The following is a 12,946-nucleotide window of genomic DNA, read 5'->3' on the forward strand; positions in this document are numbered from 1 at the left end:
AACCATAAAGTCACGCACAAACTCTATGCCCTGAATGACTAACTTAGCACCTAGAGCTTCATACTTGACGCTCGTTGTCATACCTGTGCTAAAACCCTCAACTTGTTTGTCCACCGGAGTCAGCTCGAAACGGGCACGCCTAGCGGCCTCTTCCGTGATCACATCCTCCGTGCTGCCGCTGTCAAACAAGACAACGACTCTCTGGCCACCTATGTAGCCAAAGGACTTGAGCAATTCGTTGCGCTCATACTCCTGGTCATGGGCGCCCTTCTGCTTATCTTCGAGCTCCTGGCTAATAATTGCTCCAACTGAAGCACCGGGGGTTGAAGAAGTAGGGGTAGCCGCTGGGATCTGTGGGGGAGCTGTGCTCACCACGGAAGCTGTGGAGGCGGCGGCGGCCTTTGGAGGCTTCTTCGGACAATCCCGAGAAGTATGTCCTTTTGTGTGACAAAAGTAACATCTACCCTCCTTCCTGTACTGAGAAAGCTCCTCAGCACTCAACTTGCCACCTGTCTTGCCTGCCTCCGCTTTTTGGTCTGGAGTAAGCTTAGACGCATTGTTCGAGTTCTTGGAGCCAGAGGCTCCCGGGCTCTGTCCTGGGGAAGACCCCGTCTGGTTCTGGCTTTTGCCCCCCGAGGCGTTAGCCTTGGGAGAAGCCGGCTGGGAAGTCTTGGGCTTGCCACCATTGTGTTTCATTTCTGCACTCTGCGCAAGCGAGAGTGCGTCCTCAAAGGTGGCTGGCCTAAACATACGCACCTCCCATTGGAATTTGCGTGTCTAGGCCATACAAAAACTGCCCTTTCTTGTCTGCATCAGATAAGCCTAATTGTAGACACAAGGTCGAAATTCTATTGGCAAACTGAAGGACTGGTTGCGCATTCTGACGCGCACCCCTGAACTCGTCTTCGAGTCGCTCAAGGTAGTGGGGCGGTAAAAACCGCTGCTTAAGGTCACGGACGAACTCGTCCCACCCATAAGCGGCCATACCTGATCTGGTGTGGGCATGAGCCCACTGAGTCCACCAAGGAATGGCCTCACCTTCCAAGTACCAACTGGCTAAGATCATTTTGTCAATCAAAAAGGTAACATTTGTGGACAACCCCAAGTGTGAAGGGGGACCAAGGGATTAAAGTTCATAAGGTTTATAACCTTGGGTGGCCCCTAGGAAGGTTTCAAAAACCATAAGTGGCCCCTAGGGGGGGGGGGGGGGGGGGCGGGGGCTACTCCACTTTTGGAGTACACGCCTCTCTCTCTCTCTCTCTCTCTCTCTCTCTCTCTCTCGCTTTTTGGGAAAAGTGAGGCTGGCGGGCAGCGCTGGTTTGAAGGCCGATTTTCTGAAAAAAAAAACGCATACAGGCAGGTTGCAAGGCTGCGCTTCACTTACTCTTGCCTTTGGAGGGACACAAGTACAATGGCAAGGACAACAAGTACAAGGGCTAGTATAGCAGGTACAATGGTTGGAACAATAAGTATAGCTAGTAAAGTGGCTGGTACAGTAGGTACAACGAGTACAAGGACTGGTACAAGTACAATGGCTAGAAATCATAATAAATGATAAAATACTCTTGCCATTAGTATTTCTTCGCGATGGAAGCCTCCAAAACAGTCCCCAACAGTCGGTATTCTTCATGGGCAGTGTAAAGCCCCAACCTGATAAACCCTACGATTAAGCATAAACATGGAAACAAAAGGACATAGCATCATGCTCACCGCCCAACCATAGAGCCATTTAGGCTGACCCTCGAGCAAGGGGGACAGTAGCATCCGAGACATGGCTCCATCTTCAAAGTCCCTGGCATCCCATACCACTAGTACACACCCATTGGATGTAAGCATGGAGTAGTCTCAAGGCCTCAAGTTCAAGTTTGAGGAGCTCCCTCTCAAAATTGACCCATGAAGTTGAAAGAGTGCACAGAGCGGAAGCAGAGTGGCACTAGAATGTGCTGAACAGAGAGTGCAAGAGAGAGAGAGAGATATGGAGCAAACTATGCCTTTATACTGAAGCAAAACAGTCCCAAGCAAGAGACACTACAAGTCTCATAAGTGAGGGAGCAAAATATGTACGAGACTGAATGAGAAAAGAGAGGCTAGCACCCACTATTTATAGTAGGGGAAAGCTGGCCGACTGGAGCTACTGGACAAGGCCGACTGGAAAATGCCAGAAAGGCTGGGAAAAATCCCAAAAAAATACTAGAAAAAGGGGTGGCCAGCCCACAAGCAAGGGCCATGCAAAAGGGACCAAAAGGACACAAAAAATGGACAGAAACTGGGGATGAATGTGCTAACAGAAGTGACTTATATAGGCCTCCTATAAACCAGGAGCCAAATATAGCACGTCTCATAAAAGCTACTAATCCCCTCACTTAAGATGCCTAACCCTGGGCTATGGTTAACCCAACCCGAGGGTCTTAACCTTGGTTAGCCCTGGGACGCAACATACTTCCCCCCTTATGAACCATTGATGTCCTCAACAATGAATTTGGGGAATCGACTCTTCAAACTACGCACTGACTCCCATGTAGCCTCGACCTCAGACCGTCCCTTCCACTTAATCAAGTACTATGAAGAAACGGTATTCCGAGACCGTTTTGTACGTTGATTCAGAACCAACTCGGGCTCTAAGGGAATAGACCTAGTCATATCTTTGAGGTTAGGGATCTCCTTCACTGGGACAATCGCATCACCTTCACCCAGACGTTCCTTTAAACGACTGATGTGAAAAAAAGGGTGAATCTTGATTCCATAACGACGTGCTAACCGATAAGCTACCTCACTAATCTTCTTTGTGATCTGATAAGGACCACAACATTGAGAAGACAGCTTGTAAACCTTACCAGTTCTCATCGTTTTAGAGTCCTTGGGGACTTTAAGATGGCTATAGGTGACTTTGGTTGATAACCATACATAAGCATGAATGGGCTATAACCAGTAGCCGCATGCTTACTACTATTATAAGCAAACTCAATCTGTGGGAGGTACCTTTCCCACTCAGACTGTCTCATGGAGATACGCCCTCAACATATCCTCCATAGTCTGGTTAGTCCTCTCTGTCTGACCATCTGACTGTGGATGATCCGAAGATGACATACTCAAGCGTGTTTCCAATTTGGAAAATACGGATTGCCAAAATTGTGCAGTGACTTCGGGATCCTTGTCATTCACAGTCTCCTCAGGTAGTCCATAAAGCTTGTACAACTGCTCCACAAAGAGCTGAACCAACTCGTGTGTCACCAGCCTGGACATTTCCCAGTATGAAAGGGGTTTGGCGGACTCCAGGATGTCTAAATATTTGGAAAGTACAAGCTTTGGGAATGGGGGATTATCCTAGGATACAAAGGACCACACTCCTAAAATTTAGGAGAGTTGCTATTTTTGGCCCGACTCCGACGGAAAGTCTGTTTGCATCATTACATCTGGAATTGAGCAGATACCAAGAGTTGGCAAAGTGCCTATGACAGAATGTCTACTAGTTGGGATATTTTTAGAGGTAAAGATTATGGAAGGACCCATCTTTTAGATTGGGACATGTGGCAAGAAAGTGGACCAAAGTGAGACAAGTGGCCTGACACTTGTTAGAAAATGGATCAAAGTGAGACAAGTGGCCTTGTCACTTAAGCTATTGTGTGGCTCTCCACTTGTCATTGTAGCCTTCTCTTGCCATTTTAGCTCATGGGAGGCCCAAATCTATAAATTGGAGCCTTCTCTCTTCATTAATGGAGGCTCTCTTGCTGCACAGTAGCCTCTACCACCGTTACAGGTTGCCCTAATGATGGCTACTCTCTCTCTCTCTCTCTCTCTCTCTCTCTTGAAGGCTGCCCATGAAGAATACCGATTGTTGGGGACTGTTTTGGAGGCTTCCATCGCGAAGAAATACTGAAGGCAAGGGTATTTAATCATTTATAATGATTTGGAGGCTCTCTTGCTGCACAGTAGCCTCTACCACGTTACAGGTTGCCCTAATGATGGCTACTCTCTCTCTCTCTCTCTCTCTCTCTCTCTCTCAGGCTGCCCATGAAGGCTTGCAGAGACTGTAGCGCTCGTGACCAGCCAGCTGCTAGCTACCCTACGCAACAGAAATAATAATAATAATAATATAACTAGAATGCTAATACCGACTGTTGGGGACTGTTTTGGAGGCTTCCATCGCGAAGAAATACTGAAGGCAGTGCCCTCAGTCCCCTCTATTTTGGTGTCAGTACTTCCACCACATCAGTTCTCCAAGGGCTCTAACGGGGGGGGGGGGGGGGGGTGCAGGAGAAAGGGAGGGTGTGGATCTTGAAGACAGCGGGGAGGCCTCCACGGGAGGTGCTTGTGGAGGAAGGGGGTGAGGGTCGGACTATCCAGCTGCCTGGGAGCGGACGCCGAACTTCTGCATCAGCGGCCTGAGCCTGCTTGGGAAGATCCCTAGGGGGATTGGGGTGGATTGTGGAGTAGATGCTTCTAATGGTTCCAATGTCCATGTCGGAACCGTTACCTTGGGTAGGAGGGTGGTCCCCACCATGTCTAGCACGAGGGTGACGATGGCGACTGTGAGGGGTCCGCCACTGCTGCCCATTAGGCTCCAGTAGGGCCTGATGCGGCTCTCCACCTGTCAGTGGTGGCACTGCTGGAATTGCTGCAAGGGGGGGCAAAGTGGTTGGCACAGATGAGACATTCGGCGGGGCCATGAGCTGGCTCTGCATTGGGCTCTTCCTCTCTGGGGCTCTCGATGGTTGTCCAGTATTTGAGTGCCAACAAGGGCAGGCCTGCATGAGGTGGTCCATCTGCTGATCACACAAAACATTGCCTGGGGGTAGTCTTGTGAATTCTACCTGTTGAGGGAGCTGTTGTTGCGATGAGAGATTACGACTTGGCAAGGTAGGTTCTCTGGGGAGGAGGTGAGGACTCGAATTGACGGGGGCCCTCGCAATAGCAGCTGCCATGGTGGGGTGGGGGGCTGGGGTGGGGCTTAAGAACCTATCTCAAAGAGCACCCAATCTTTAGAGGGTGTGATACTGTTTGGGGATGCCCGGAAAGCATACCAATATCGGGAAGTGTGAGACGCCAGAAATTGGGTCCGAGTCTAGAGAGAAGCCATGCCTCCACAGGGCAAGGTGCACCTGGGAGCCTTGCACTGCAAGTGGGCTCGTTGCCAGGGCCTTCGCTGCCAAGGAGGGCAAGTCCAACTTGAGAAGAATGTGGATGTCCACGATGCGCCCTTGCTCACTGACGAGTGTGGCTTGAAGGAGGTCTCGGATCTGTCCACAGGCTGGTCTGTTATAGCTGGAGGTCCGCTTCGGATAGTGACATCTGATGGTGGCCTTGGACAGGATAGATGGAGCGGCTGCCATGGAGTCCTCCAAAAAGGGAGATGCTAAAAGATGCCACCAGTTGTCGAATAGGCACGGGTGTATGCGAACCAGCTGAGAAAGAAAGAAAAGAAAGAAAGATATATTAACGTCTACGAGAGGCCAAAGTCGGCCTATGAGACAAAAAATAATACAACTGTGTTCTTCCGGTCATCGGAAGAAAAGAAAGAAAAGAAAAAGTGTGCATGTGTTTGGATACAACCATGAATCATCATGGATCGGTGGAGCCCATATACAAACAATATAAGGGGGGGTGGGGATGTGGATGGAGCAGAACAAAGAGATGGGCAGAGAAAGAAAAGGGATAACAGGAGAAGGAAGGCAGGAAAAGGGGGGCCAGCGAAAGGGAGGAAGGGGCGGGATGCCAGCTGGCAGAAGGGGGGAGTTGGTGATGTGAGCGGAGGGGGGTAGGACAGGGTGATGGAGGGGGGCAGCGAAGGAAGGCGAAAGAATGATGATAGGAGGGAAAAGGAGGGGCAAAGGAAGGAGGCGAAAGAGGGTGGAGGAGGGGTGGAAACAGGGGGCGGTGCCCTGAGAAAGGTAGGACAGGAAAGGGGTGGGGCTGGCTTGTGAAGCAAGAGAGGGGGAGAAGGCAGGAGAGCGCAGGAAAGCGATAGGGAGGGGGCGGGTTTGTGGGGAGAGGTGGGCAGGTCATACACGGGAGCTCCAGCTGCTCATGAACAATGGTATTTTTATTTCTTTGCAAGTGATTTGACTCTTGAGTGCATATGTTGGCAAAAAAAATCCTGCTCTTGTCGTTTCACTTGTATGCTCACATTACGCACAAGTAAATTTTTAGAAAAGCTACACTTGCTCCCTTCCTGTAATGTTTTTTGTGCATAAGTGTCTTATATATCATTAGCATATGTGTATTGCGAAATTTTATAATGTAATCTGTCCTACAGGGTGAGGCCACATTGGAGGCTGTACTTGACTGGCTTTGCTTGAACCTAAGAGGGCACGAACTGCCCAAGAAGTTCTCATCTAGTGGTACGACTAATGAGGAAATGGAAGGTATGGCCAAATTCTGAAATTGATAATGCTCTTCTAGTTTTTAAATCAAAATCATTTTCATATCACATTGTGCAGTGCATGCATGCATACATTACATACATACAATACATTACATTACAGTAGAATATAACAATACAATACTTACGGTACAGTGCAATCATACAATCATACAATACATCACATTGACCTATATACAACACAAACATACATACATAAATATGTACATTACATACATACATATGTATGTACGTACATACATACAATTGTATGTACGTCCATACAATTGTATGTATGTCTATACATCCGGATCCACATAAATATGGAGCAGTTTTTGTTGTTATCCCTGCCTTTGTTTATATTTTGTGGTCTCCACTTTGAAGATCATGCTGTCTTCTCCATTAAAAAAAAAGCAAGTGTCAAGAATGTGCCTTTTCACTTTTGCGCACAGTGCTGCAAATGATATGCACTTTTCTGCAGCTCCCAAGAGCACAATGCACATGAGTGCATCAGGCTGTGTGCGCTAGCAAGCAGGTTTGAACTGAGTACCTTGTCTGTAGGCATCAACCATCATGCTGCTGCACTATCCAGGCCACGCTGTCGGCAACTGTTATTATTTAATATACCTTATGCTTGCTTGCTCCTGCTGAAGGCCGGACGGTCTTCAGCTATGTCCACCGAGCGGTGTACAACAAGCAGGCAGCTTGTTACTTATCATGAGCCCATACATACATAGATACACATGCGCACACATTTTTTAAAAGTGAAATCACTGTCTTATTAGAAGAATCAATGTACATTCATAGTTGTCTGAGAGTGGTGCAGCTACTACTTCGTTCAGAAACAATGCAAAAACACTTCTAGTTGCTGAAAAGAAAGGTCTCTGAGTTCATGAGAATCTTGGAGGGAGGGTTCTCCGCAAGTAAGCAAATGAATCAATGTAAGCCTTGCATAGATCAATGCTCATGAATCAATGTAAGCCTTGCACGGATCAATGCATGTGTGCCAAGGCTTTCCAAGCAATACATCACAACCATTCAAAGCCACTACAAGAAAGTCCTCATGATCCACATAGCTTTGAATGTGTATGTGCAACTTGCCAATAATAGGCATAACCTGCACTTCTCTACCAACAAAGGTAGCCCCTGCAGCAATTTGAGGATCCATGTTCTCCACTTCAATACCCAAAGCAACTGCTATCTGTGTAGATATGAAGTTCTCAATTGCACAATCATCAAACATGAACACAGCGGGCTGATCCTTAAGCTGTCCCGAAGCCTTACATACAACCTTGTCTTTGCTATCATGTGAAGTGTTTCCCTGCATATCCGGAACCATATGCACATTGGGCTTTTAATGCATTCGAATTATCACGCTTCTTTTTTGGGCATGCATTTGCAATATGCTCCATGCTACCACAAGTGAAGCATTTCCCCTCGGAAGGGACGTTTCTTGGTAGACTTATTTTTAGCCTTTGGCCCATTTTTATCTTGGTTTTGAAACTTTTTAGGTGGCTATTCATTATTTTGCAAGTTTTGGATAGCCTCTCTTTGCCTTGAAATGAGTGTTTAGCCTTTTTGGATCGACTCAACTTGAGTTCCAATTGCGCGGTGGCAATGGTGGCTGCAATTAGTTGGTGTAAGGTGTGACTAGGATACCTTTGTAGTCCCGCTTTGTACACGGGTTGCAATCCTGATTGAAATCTTCTCTTCCTTTTCGCGTCGGTGACATGCATAAATGGAGACACCTTCAAAAGCACTTTCCAAAACTTTTGCACATATGCATTCACCATTTACTTCTCATTCCGCTTCACCCAATCCCACATCATTGTTATCTCTTTCAATGAATTGGGAGGCAAGAATTAGGCATAGAACCTCTCCTTGAACTCTTCTTGTCACATGTACCCATGCACTGTGGTACACGACAAATTGGCTCATCAACAATGCAAGAATCATGTACAGAAGTAGTATCTTTTAGGATATATTTGTCTTATGCGGTGACCTCTTTGTGAGTGTAGTCCGGGACATGTCAGGCGCGAGCTACATTGGCCAGTCTCCCAGCCTTAGAGTGTCAGGTCAGTCCTCTTAATCCACTGTGGAGAATTCAACAAGTGCTCATCATTCAGATGCATGTAGATGTTAGCCATAGCAGTAGATGCATTAGAAGCATGTAGTTGCATTTCAAGTAGAAGGGGGCCATCCCCAAGGCAGCCCTAACTTGGGCAATGCCTTGCAAGGGGTACTTTGTACCCCTAGCCACCCTTTTAGGCCAGGTGGCAGGCTTAATGGATTTTACAAGCAGTCGACCAAGTCATCATAGACTTGGTCCCTAGTCGGCCAGGCGTGGTAGCTAGCTAACCAATCAGTCGACCAGCCACCGGTGGACCAGCCCAGGCAGTCGACAACACTATGTGCTAGTCGTGGGCATTTATTGCTGGCCGACAGGCTGTAGGGGTAGCCGACTGAGCTTCGTGAAACATATAAAAGGGAAAGTCGAGTTCAGTCTAAAAATCATCAGTCACAAATCAGAGATCAACATCAGAAATCAAGCATGTATGCCTAGGCTTTTGCGTGTACATACCTACAGCCGTAATTGTGCTCTCAAGCCAAGGCAAAGAAGCTCAGTCTCAACCGAGATAGCTGCTACATATGGCTGTCGCGACAATGCATTTGCCACTACATTCTTCTTTCCTGGGGTGTGCAAGATCTGAAAATTAAACATAGAGAGGAAATTGGCCATCCTCATATACTTCTCTGACAATTTAGTTTGGATAAGAAATCTATCCTGTCCAAGTCATGCGAAGGAGAAGGATCCATGCAAAGTTCCGAATGAACCTGTGGTCATAAGAGCATAATCCAAGAAAACTACGAAACTCATGCGTTGATCTGAACTTGGGCCAATTCCGAATTGCATCAATCCTTGCAGGATCCATCCGCACTCCATCTTTGTACACAATATGCCCAAGATAATGTACCTCTAACAAGAAGAACTCACTCTTCGTTGCATTGATGAAGAGTTTATAATTACGGAGTTCTTTAAAGACAATAGCCAAATGAGCTCTATGCTCTTCTTTGGTCTTCAAGAAGACTAGGATGTCATCAAAGAAGACACCCGTAAATTTCTTGTACCCACGGAATATGTGATCCATCATTCTATTGAATGTAGCTAGGGCATTTGTAAGACCAAAAGACATAACAAGATCCTTATAAAGCCCAAATGCTCTCCTGAAAGCAGTTTTATGTACATTAGGCATTGCACGCACTTGATGATACCCAGTCTTGAGATCAATTTGGCTAAAGCATGCCGATCCATCCAACTTGTCAAGGATGTCGTCTATGCGTGGAATTGGAAACCAATTCTTGATGGTAAGCTTATTCAAAGCTCTATAATCCACACATATACAAAAAGATCCATCCTTCTTTTGAACCAAGAGGACGGGTGAACAATATGGGGAAGAGCTTGGTTGAACCAAACCCTTCTCAAGATGCTCATTTACCTGCGTCATGATTTTCTCCTTTTGGGATGCACTTACACGATAGACTGGCCTATTAGGGGTGGTGAGCTACCTGGCACAAGATCAATGCGATGATCTTCTGATCGTACGGGTGGCAACTCATTAGCAAAACAATCATTGTAGTCTTGCAAGAATTTCAGCTTGTCATTACTAAGAGTGTTTACAAGCACATTATTTTCTTCAACATGATCCTGTAAAAAAAATAAGTACGCAAAACACTCTTTTTCATTACTTTCTTATTTTTTACATGAGATACAAGGGGAATGGTATCACCCTCTTCACTAGCATCAATCACATAGGTGATCGTGTTGGTCTTGTAAGCCTTGCAAGGATCAATGCGTTTGTGCCAAGGCTTTCCAAGCAATACATCACAGCCATTCAAAGGCGCTACAAGAAAGTTCTCATGATCCACATAGCCTTGAATGTGTATGTTCAACTTGCCAATAATAGGCAGAACCTGCACTTCTCTACCAACAAAGGCAGTCCCTGCTTCAATTTGTGGATCCATGTCCTCCACTTCAATACCCAAAAGAGCTGCCATTTGTATAGATATAAAGTTCTGAGTTGCACAATCATCAAACATGAACGAAACGGGTTGATCCTTAAGCTGTGTCCAAGCTTTACGTACAATCCTGTCTCTGCTATCATGTGAAGTGTTGCCCTGCACATCCAGAACCATATGCACATTGGGCTTTGATGCATTCGTATTATCACGCTTTTGCTTGTTTGGACATGCATTTACAATACGTTCAGTCCTACCACAAGTAACATTTCCTCTCGCTTATATATTACTTTTTCAGCTCCGGAGTGAGACCATAGTCTCTCACTTTGAAGGGACGCTTGTTGGTAGAGTTATTTCCAGCCTTAGGATAATTCTTATCTTGGTTTTGGTCCTTTTTAGGTGGCTGTTCATTATTTTGCAAGTTTTGGACAGTCCTCTCTTTGCCTTGAAATGAGGGTTTAGCCTTTTTGGATTGACTCAACTTGAGTTCCCATTGCTCGGTGGTAGAGGTGGCTGTGATTAGTTGGTGTAAGGTGTGACGAGGATACATTTATAGTCCTTCTTTGTACACGGGTTGCAATCCCGATTGAAACCTTCTCTTTCTTTTCGCCTTGGTGACATGCATAAATGGAGACATCTCCAAAAGCACTTTCCAAAACTTTTGCACATATACATTCACCGTTTCTCCCTCATTTTACTTCACCCAATCTCATTTCATTGTTATCTCATTCAATGCATTGGGAGGGAAGAACTGGGCATAGAACCTCTCCTTGAACTCTTCCCATGATCTAACAGGATTCGGAGAGTGTTACGATCCTGTGTTTTTCCCTTTGGACAACAAGCAGGTGGGCACGGGCATGGGATGGTCACTGTGAAAGGCATCAGTTTGGATATGTAAAGGAAACCCATATAGCCCAAGTGTGAAAAGGGACAAAAAGGATTTTTGAAGTTTGTAAGGTTTAATAAACCTTTTAAGGTTTAAAATATTAATATATTTTTAAGCATGCATTTTGCTGATTGCTTTTGGCGTTTTTGAAAAGCGATCGCCTCTTTAAATAGGTGAAGAGTGGCGCATGGAATAGGTGTGACAGCGGGCGCGCATCCCTTTGAGCAGGTCGCCGTGTGGAGGTTGCACGCGTGGAAGAGCAGGGCGGTTGCTGTGCGCATGGGCTACAGGATGCAAGTGCTGCGCATGGGCTTCAGGCAGGGCTGCTGTGCACATAGGCTACAGGCTGCTGCGCACAAGGGTGACCAGGGCGGCTGCTGCTACGCATGTACTACAAGCTGTTGCCCATAGGCTACAGGGTGCTTCTGCTGTGCATGGGTTGCAGGCGGCTGCTGCACACAGGGAGGCTAGGCGGCTGTTGCACACACATGGGCCAGGCGGTTGCTGCCACATGGGCTACCGACTGTTGCGCGCATGGATTACAGGGTGTTGCGCACATGGGCTATAGGGTGTTGTTGCGCACATGGGCTACAGGCAGGCGGGCTACAGTTCGCTACGGGCGCCAGGTGGGCTACAGCCAGTCAGGGCAGTCAGGCAGGTATCAGGTGGAGGCTCTCTACGCTAGGTGGTTGCACGTATGGGCTTCAGCCACCAACGGGTGCAAGGCGGGAGACTCTCTACAGTCAGTCGGGCAGCCAGGAGGACTGCAGGCGGCCATAGAGGTGCAAGGGTTGAACAACACGCTTGACTCAATCTCTCTCTTGGAAGGAGGTGAGCTAAAGGAGGCACCGAGGGGCTAACAACCAAGGGGTTTCTCTCTCTTTTTATGGTGTTTTATATTATATGTAAAAATGTACATCAGCCACATGGCTCACACAGAACCTATGGCCCCAAAAAAAAACCCCACAAAAGATCCTCTAAAGGATCATGACCATGCAAACCTGTACACTAATAAGAAAGCCTCCTAGCCAAATAAGCATCCCAGATAAAAGCATCAAAGATGAGCGAGCCGGGCCGCCGTAGACCATAACGAAATAACATCTGCATCCAGTAGCTGAGCTGAGAGAAGAGAAGAAAACTGCCAAAGCAGCAAACCGCGGATACGTAGAATGTGCCCATGTATTCCAGACAAGGAATCAAAGATGAACCCATTCCGTGTAGTCCAAATATGCCAAAGTCCTGTCCATCTAAGGAAATGGAATATCACAAGGTGACTGTCCGAAGTAATGACTTGAGGACAAATCCCAAGTATCCACTGATGAGCCAAAACAGTAGACCTCTCTACTGCCTCCCAAATGCGAGAGACAAAAGACCAAATCTGACGGGCCACTGGACAACTCATGAACATATGCATAACTGTTTCAGTGCATGTCGTGCAGAAGAAGCAAGAGGCCAATGTAATTTTACGACGGCTGAGCTGATCCCGTGTAACCCTCCCACCAACATCCTCCAAATGAAAACCTTACCTTGGTAAGGGTGTTTAGACTGCCAACCACGCATAAGAGTTTTCTGCCACCATGATTTAGACTTGTGCAATCCCCACACCTTAGTGGCCTTGGCTGAAACCCAATCTTTCTCTGATACGAGCTTATGATAGACCTGGTTAGCTGAAAGTGATATCAAGT

At 46.8% G+C, this 12,946-nt stretch overlaps 1 protein-coding gene across 3 annotated transcripts in view; it reads left to right on the forward strand.

The window, feature by feature from the left end:
* LOC147614048 (DExH-box ATP-dependent RNA helicase DExH7, chloroplastic-like) overlaps positions 1-12,946 on the forward strand; it is a 113,874-nt gene that overhangs the window by 10,089 nt on the left and 90,839 nt on the right. For all 3 annotated transcript variants that reach the window (XR_015263052.1, XM_086780593.1, XM_086780592.1), the window contains exon 2: positions 6,254-6,362. Coding sequence is in view for 2 of the 3 variants with exons in the window: in XM_086780593.1 (XP_086636719.1) it covers positions 6,254-6,362 (109 nt within the window). In the remaining variant the exon portion in view is untranslated. The remainder of the gene's footprint in view (positions 1-6,253; positions 6,363-12,946) is intronic.

Source organism: Cibotium barometz, chromosome 42, assembly GCF_041138505.1.
Source record: "Cibotium barometz isolate CiBa-2024 chromosome 42, ASM4113850v1, whole genome shotgun sequence".
Lineage (NCBI taxonomy): Eukaryota > Viridiplantae > Streptophyta > Polypodiopsida > Cyatheales > Cibotiaceae > Cibotium > Cibotium barometz.